A 7564-nucleotide genomic window follows, 5' to 3' on the forward strand; every position below is an offset into this window, starting at 1 on the left:
TAAAAGAGCAAGAAAATGCTGTGGATGAGACATGTTTACCTGTCCGGAGCACCTGGATGCATATTTATTGCCATACAGGCAGTGCCGCCACCAATCACCCCTCCCCCTTATGTTTATCATATGGTATAACATCCATGCTTGGCCAACAGATTTCTTCTAGTTAGTAGTGAAGCCAGATGGAGCATCAGAGCTCTCAACAAGCAGAACAGAGCTCCAACCCCCAGTAATATATATATTAGTAAAACCCCCAACATTGACCCAAACCATGACCGGTTATGTAGAAAAAGATCACTCCTAACATTTCTACATGAAGCCTTTCTAACATTTCACACCTCAGAATAAAACATCATTGTGGATAAATTCAACTTTAATCTTTATAGAATCCTTTCCTTCAACAAATTTCTCCCTTCCAAAAAAGCAGAAATCTCCTCCCTGTACACCCAGATCTGCACTGGGGGTACTGACCATTAACAGTCATGGAAATGTAAGGTGGGGCCCTGGATGGTATGGGGTCTGGTGGAGGTTGTGTCATGGAATAGATGATATGGAGACAGGAGATATTTGCAAACTCAAATGTTAATTTCAGGCCGGCACTGAAGATGCCACAGCTACAGGTATACTCAGTTCTACCCAATATGGGAGGCACAGGTTAAGATACGACTCAGGTAGGCGATGATGGCTGACTTGCTGTACAATATCACAGAAAGGGCCAAGGGCAACCCTTCCATTTACAGGTGTTGGTCTGGCAATAAGGCCTAATAGGCCACAATGTTCCTGGCTGCTGTTTGTGGGCCGGCTCCGGCTCCTCACAAGGATTTGTTATTTCTGTCATTAGCAGCAAGAATAATTTATGGTTTATTGCTCCAAACGCTTCATTTCTATTTCCACACAACTGCACTTATTCTAAAATTCCAGCAGAGTTTCTGATGAACTATGAGCACCACTAAAGTCATATCACCTGCCCCATCTACTAATAATACAACACTAGAAGAACCAGCCATGAATTTCTCCATTGCTCTGGACACTGGACTATCACTCATGATGCCCATATCACAGTGCATATGGCAGAGCAGGTACATGGCCCACTGGCAGGCAAGTGCCACCTGATGTTTCATGGTTCTGCTGTGACATCATGTGACCTGCACACGGCCAACTGCCATCTACTTTCAACTGTCAACGGCAGTGATTGGACGGACATCTTTGTTTTCTGCGAGATATTATTAAATGGCGTGCATTGGACAAGGTGGAGACGGCGAGAAAAAGAGAGAAGATGACAAGAGGAAGAGGGAAGAGGACAGCAGTGGATTTATAGAGATAAAGAAGAAGAGAGGAGAGAAAGCCAGAGCATTAGAGGATGAGGAGCCAGGACCGGGTGGCAGCCGGGACCCTGTAACATCCAGCCCCTACCCCAAAATTAACATCAGCCGCTTCACCTTTCATCAGGTGTTGGGTAGGGGCAGCTTTGGCGAAGTAAGTTTTACGACTCCTTAATTCCTAGGTGTTCTGGGTATTCATGGCTACTGCTCTGAGGCTCTTTCCCTACAAACTATTGTATTGCTGATAGGGTTGCAGGTTTTGTATGCAGTGATTTACAATGTATTACTTTTACTCTTCTTTTTTTACTGTCAGCTGTACCATCCTGCCCCTACTATTATAACTTGAGCTACAGGTCTGGTGGATCATTCATCTTCCTTACTTATGTGACCAGATATTTGTCCATTCTCTGTTTTATGTAGTCTGTAACTTGTTCTTTTTGTTATTATGTAATTTTTATTGCATTTTAGGTTTAGCACTCATGTCTCTATAGGTGTTCAACTCCCTAATTCCTGTCAAAGGAGCAGTGTACCTAACTTCAGCTGTGCAATTTAATGCAATCTATTGTTTTCTGTTATCTGCCATTTTAGGCTATCACTCCTTCTATAGTGCTGCGCTGTAATAAGCCTCCACATTAGGTCCCATCTGCTAGAACGAGGTATTTTACTGTGCTGGAGAGATGATCTCAGGGAATGAAGAGTTTGGGAAAGGTGCATTGTCAGGGATGTAACTTATAGCTCCTGTGTCCCAATGTAAATTCTTTATTAGGGTCCCTCAATTACCATTATTCCTTTATTACAACCCTACTACATCCAATGTGGGTCTATAAAAGAACACTGACCCCACAGTCCTATATACAGTTTGCTCCAGTTATACCGATGTCGTATGGGTAAGGTAAATAATCCTAAAAGTGGTCCCCATAAAGTACCCAAGAACAGACACTACATTATGTTTGCTTACTTTTGCTCAGCTGTAGCGTCCTGGCCACTACCTAACTAACCACCACACAGTCCATCCAGCCCCCTCTCTTAGGCAATAGAACAACCAGAGACCCCAGCAGATAAATCACCCATGTACTAAAGGTATAAGAATTTCATCTGTGACCACTTCCAATTATAATTTGTCATCTCTTTTCTTCAGGTGGTCCTGGCATCAGTCCCCAGCCAAAACACCTACATGGCCATCAAGGTTATCAACAAAAGAGGGGACAATGCGGCAACTTTAATGAGAGAGCGACGGATACTCCTGCAGGCCCGAGACTGCCCATTTTTATGCCACCTCTATGCCGCACATCAGTCTCAGGACCGAGCCTATTTCATCACCGAGTATCTGTCTGGCGGCAGCCTGGAGGATTTAATCAAAATGTGCGGCTGCCTGGACATCGGCAATGTAAGGTAAGTAAATGACTGATCAGGAGACAGAGGGAACAATACAGAAAAGATAGTGGACTAAGGCCTCATGCACACGACCGTATTTTTTCCCACCCGTAAATACTGGCGTAAATACGGGTCCGGTGTCACACGTATTCGACCCGTTTTGCACCAGTATTTACGGACCCGTGCCCGTAAATATGGGTCCGGTGTCACCCGTATTCCACACGTATTTACGGGCACGTTTTTGGCGGCAAAATAGCACTGCACTAATCGGCAGCCCCTTCTCTCTATCAGTGCAGGATAGAGAGAAGGGACAGCCCTTTCTGTAATAAAAGTTAATGAAATTCATACTTACCCAGCCGTTGTCTTGGTGACGCGTCCCTCTCTTCACATCCAGCCCGACATCCCTGGATGACGCGGCAGTCCATGTGACTGCTGCAGCCTGTGATTGACCTGTGATTGGCTGCAGCGGTCACATGGGCTGAAACGTCATCCAGGGACGGCCAGGACGTCGGGCCGGATGTCGAGAGGGACGCGTCACCAAGGCAACGGCCGGGAGACCGGACTGGAGGAAGCAGGAAGTTCTCGGTAAGTATGAACGTCTTTTGTTTTTATTTTTTACAGGTTGCTCTTTATTCTGATCGGTAGTCACTGTCCAGGGTGCTGAAAGAGATACTGACGATCAGTTAACTCTTTCAGCTCCCTGGACAGTGACTATTTACTGACGTCGCTTAGCAACGCTGCCGTAATGACGGGTGCACACATGTAGCCACCCGTCATTACGGGAGCTCCATAGACTTCTATGGACTGTCCGTGCCGTTATTACGGCCTGAAATAGGACATGTTCTATCTTTTTCAACGGCACGGGCACCTTCCCGTAAGAAAACGGGAAGGTACCCGTGGCCAATAGAAGTCTATGAGCCCGTTATTATGGGTCGTAATTACGACCCGTAATAACGGGAGTTTTTACGGTCGTGTGCATGAGGCCGACTAAAGGGTGGAAAAAAAGAGGACATGACAAGTCAGACAAAGAACAATGCAGAGAACGAAGGGTGTACAGGCTGCCATAAACAGCGCCTCTTCTCTGCTGGTGGCGACAGACACTGATAATAACATGATATTAGGGAACTGCCAGAGAATGATTTTATGTCATTGATACTACACTGTGTTCTCCCCATCAGATTCTACACAGCAGAGATAGTATGTGGCCTCCAGTTCCTCCATGGACACAACATCGTCCACCGGTAAGCAGAACTTCCCCACATCTCTTGGTTTTCTTCTATGCTGTAAATAATGCACCCAGCTTTCCCAGAGTCCTGCATTGTGCCTGGTTTTGCAGCGGTACATCCCATATCTCCTGTATTATTGCCTCACTGGGTTGATTTTCCATTCTCTTTTTTTATGTGTCATCTGTCTTATTTCATTACAGAGATATAAAGCCAGATAACATCATGCTGGATAAAGATGGACACATCCGCATCATAGACCTGGGGCTTGCCCAAGATGGCGTCACCTCCTCCACTAAGATCAATGGAGTGACGGGAACATACGATTATATGGCCCCTGAGGTGCTTCTGGAAAAGGATTATGACGTGGCAGTTGACTGGTGGAGCCTGGGGATTGTTGTGTCTTGGATGTCAGCAGGATGCTCCCCATTTTACGATGGCTCCAGCATTAAAAAGGCTTACAAATCCATCACCACCGCAAAGCCTACATTTCCATCTTGGCTGAATGCTGACCTAAAACATCTGCTAACAAAACTGCTGCGTAAGAATCCTGAGAAGCGGCTGGGTGTGTATAAGAACATCAGAGACCATCCATTCTTTAACACCATCGGCTGGGAGGAACTGGAGGGGAGGAGAGCACAGCCTCCATTTATACCATTCAAGGCAGTTCTGGAGAACCAACACCTGCAGTGGCCGGAGGATAAAAAACACCTTTACCCCGTGGCCGGATTCTCCTTCACATCACCAAGCTGGGCCCGGTAAGATCCTCCTTCTCTAGAAGTGATGTTCCATCTTGCAGGATCAGCCCGTGCCTACTGCCCAGAACTTTGTGCCTCCTGACCCATGCCTCTGCTGTGTATGACCTCGGCTTGCCTATAACATCCTCTCTCTATACCATCTATATGCCGCATTTTCCATCATGTTATTGCCCCAGGACCTTGGCTTTCCATCCTCTAACCTCTGGCTGGCATCAGACATCACTACCTCCTGAAGACCCTCTACACCCCCAGGAGTGGCCTGTGCTTTTTTTTTCCATCTGAGACCTGGTGAGTTCAGGAAAAATAGCCGTATATTGTAGTCCTGGGGCCTGCTGAGTACCAGTGATCTTACCAGAGCGGCTATTATCCCTGAACTCACTGATTTCTAGTAAGACACAGGCCAGGTAAGTATCGCACATCGCACCTACATTGAGATAACACACACATAGATAGAAACAGCACATATATATATATACACATAGACACAAGTATAGACACAGACACATAGAACAGATAGATGTACACATTGGCTTTGATCCTGGGATTTATTCTGATCGCCATATTTGGGGTCAGGAAGGAATTTTCCCCCCTTACATGAGGACAATTGGCTCTTTCCTCTTAGGGGTTTTCGCCTTCCTCTGGATCAACTCAGCCATAACATTCCCCACAAATAGAAGTAATAACCTTGTGAACACATAAAATCAACCACTTCCTAGAACTACAAATAAAATCTTCTTTTTGCCCCTTACATCTTTGTGTCCGTGTCTTTATTCCCATTGGATGTCCATGTAATAAATTTGCTAAACTCCCCCAATGTCGTCTTCTCCAAAAGACAAGTGAATGTGCACTTCTTGTAAACCGACTTGAGAATCTTAATAAGTTCATTTTTATCCAGCTCACCAACCAAGTAGACTCGCGGAGGGTGCAGGACTGCACCAAATTGTAGCAGAAAAGGCAAGAAGGTTTCAGCATCAATATCTTCAACAAAATGCAGCTTTTATTGAGGTTCCATAAAATCAGGGACAACATATAGAACAGAAACTGACCGGTTTCAGGCCCAAGTGGCCCTTAGTCTTAGCATAGCAAACAAATCACACAGGAAGCAATATATATATATATATATATATAAACTAGAGAACAAAAGAGTCCATGTTTATCGAGTATGAAAAATAGACAATCTTTATTAATAACGACAAAACAACAAAAGCAGAGAATCTAAAACAAATCTGTATCTGGATCACCAATATATACGTTAATCAAAAGTATGTACATAAATTTTGTATATAGCGTGAGAGGTTAGATTAATGTAAACTCCAATACGAGATACATTAGTATAGGTAGGCTTAAATAAGGATAGCACGGAAGCGAAGTGTAGGAAGCTCAGTGTAAAAGCTTATGTTTACTCAAAGTGACTAGTGCATTAGATATATGACATAAGACCTAATTAAGCCTAGATGATGCACTTACCCATATTTAGGAGAGTGTTAGTATGACCCAAGATGTGAAGTAGCGCCCCGACGCGCGTTTCGCCTGTAGCTTTATCAAGGGGTCCTGCATGTGCTCAGCAAAATAGTTTGGCAACCGCATTTTTCTTGGGTCACAGCTGATGTAATCCCACCAGTGGCGTAGCTATAGGGGTCGCAGCGGTCGCAACTGCGACCGGGCCCCCAGCTAGGGGGGGCCCGCAGGCCCCCCTCACCACAGTAGTACAATGGTACAAAAGAGACCCAGCAATGTATTTTAAAGCATTGGTGGCAGCTCGGCGGTGAAATAGTCATTGCACGGAGGGGGAAGACTCTTGCCCGCCCACTGTGCTGTCCAGCCAATCAGCTCGCTTCTAGCTGTTTCCCTCTTCCTCGTGGCCTGTGCAGAGGAAAAGGAATAGAAGATCGTGTGCTGCTGCTCTCTGACCCCACACAGATGTATGTAAGTAGCACCTTCATTGTGTGTAAGTCTGTCATGCTGAGCAGTCACACTTCAGGGCTGACTGTTTAGCATAACAGACAAAGTATATCTATCTATCTCATATCTATCTATCTATCTATCTATCACATATCTATCTATCTATCTATCTATCTATCTATCTATCTATCTATCTATCTATCTATCTATCTATCTATCTATCTATCTATCTCATATCTATCTATCTATCTATCTATCTATCTATCTATCTATCTATCTATCTATCTATCTATCTATCTATCTATCTATCTATCTATCTATCTATCTATCTATCTCATATCTATCTATCTATCTATCTATCTATCTATCTATCTATCTATCTTATATCTATCTATCTATCTATCTATCTATCTATCTATCTATCTATCTATCTATCTATCTATCTATCTATCTATCTATCTATCTATCTATCTATCTATCTATCTAGGATCCAAAAATCAGGCAGCACTCCAAGGTATAAGCAAAGTAGAAAAAGGTGCTTTATTGGTCCATATACACACGACGTTTCAGCTCAACACAGGAGCCTTTCTCAAGTGAACAGATTCATGTCATGACCACACATTTAGAAGAGAACCAATATTATAAAAAAGTAGTGCCAATAAAATGCAACAACACATATAAGGTTGCCAAAAGGTGAATATAGTGAATGCATATATGCAAAATTAAATGAGTGAGGAATGTGCTATAAAGATACTATCACAACAGGACTGTAATACATAACATAATACATTACAGAAAGTTATATAGTCTAACAATCTTTTAATTGTATATAATTAGATAGGATCGTGCACATGTGTAGATATCACTACACTTGAGGGACTCACCGAGACTAAGGATCCGGCTCCAACGTAAACACAAAACATGTGCTGCAATCACCATTGTCGAGCTGTCAGAAGCATTAGTATTCGTGCTGCGCATGTCACGCATGCGC

General features: G+C 43.8%; 1 protein-coding gene across 1 annotated transcript; it reads left to right on the plus strand.

Moving 5' to 3' along the window:
- The first annotated feature begins 1088 nt into the window (after positions 1-1088).
- LOC142658717 (protein kinase C theta type-like) lies at positions 1089-5419 on the plus strand. Its single transcript, XM_075834324.1, has 4 exons — positions 1089-1470; positions 2455-2708; positions 3869-3931; positions 4117-5419. Exons 1-4 carry the CDS (start codon positions 1225-1227, stop codon positions 4673-4675), a joined length of 1122 nt encoding a protein of 373 aa, XP_075690439.1. The 5' UTR covers positions 1089-1224; the 3' UTR covers positions 4676-5419.
- Positions 5420-7564: the final 2145 nt, after the last annotated feature.

The sequence above is a fragment of the Rhinoderma darwinii genome, chromosome 8 (genome assembly GCF_050947455.1).
Source record: "Rhinoderma darwinii isolate aRhiDar2 chromosome 8, aRhiDar2.hap1, whole genome shotgun sequence".
In the NCBI taxonomy this organism is placed as follows: Eukaryota; Metazoa; Chordata; class Amphibia; order Anura; family Rhinodermatidae; genus Rhinoderma; species Rhinoderma darwinii.

What these genes read in the sequence shown, in the direction of transcription:
- LOC142658717 (XM_075834324.1), top strand. Translation starts at nt 1,225, where the DNA reads ATGGCGTGCATTGGACAAGGTGGAGACGGCGAGAAAAAGAGAGAAGAT. An exon ending in CTGGACATCGGCAATGTAAG is followed by an intron (nt 2,709 to 3,868) that starts GTAAGTAAATGA and finishes TCTCCCCATCAG; the next exon opens with ATTCTACACAGCAGAGATAG. An exon ending in GGACACAACATCGTCCACCG is followed by an intron (nt 3,932 to 4,116) that starts GTAAGCAGAACT and finishes ATTTCATTACAG; the next exon opens with AGATATAAAGCCAGATAACA.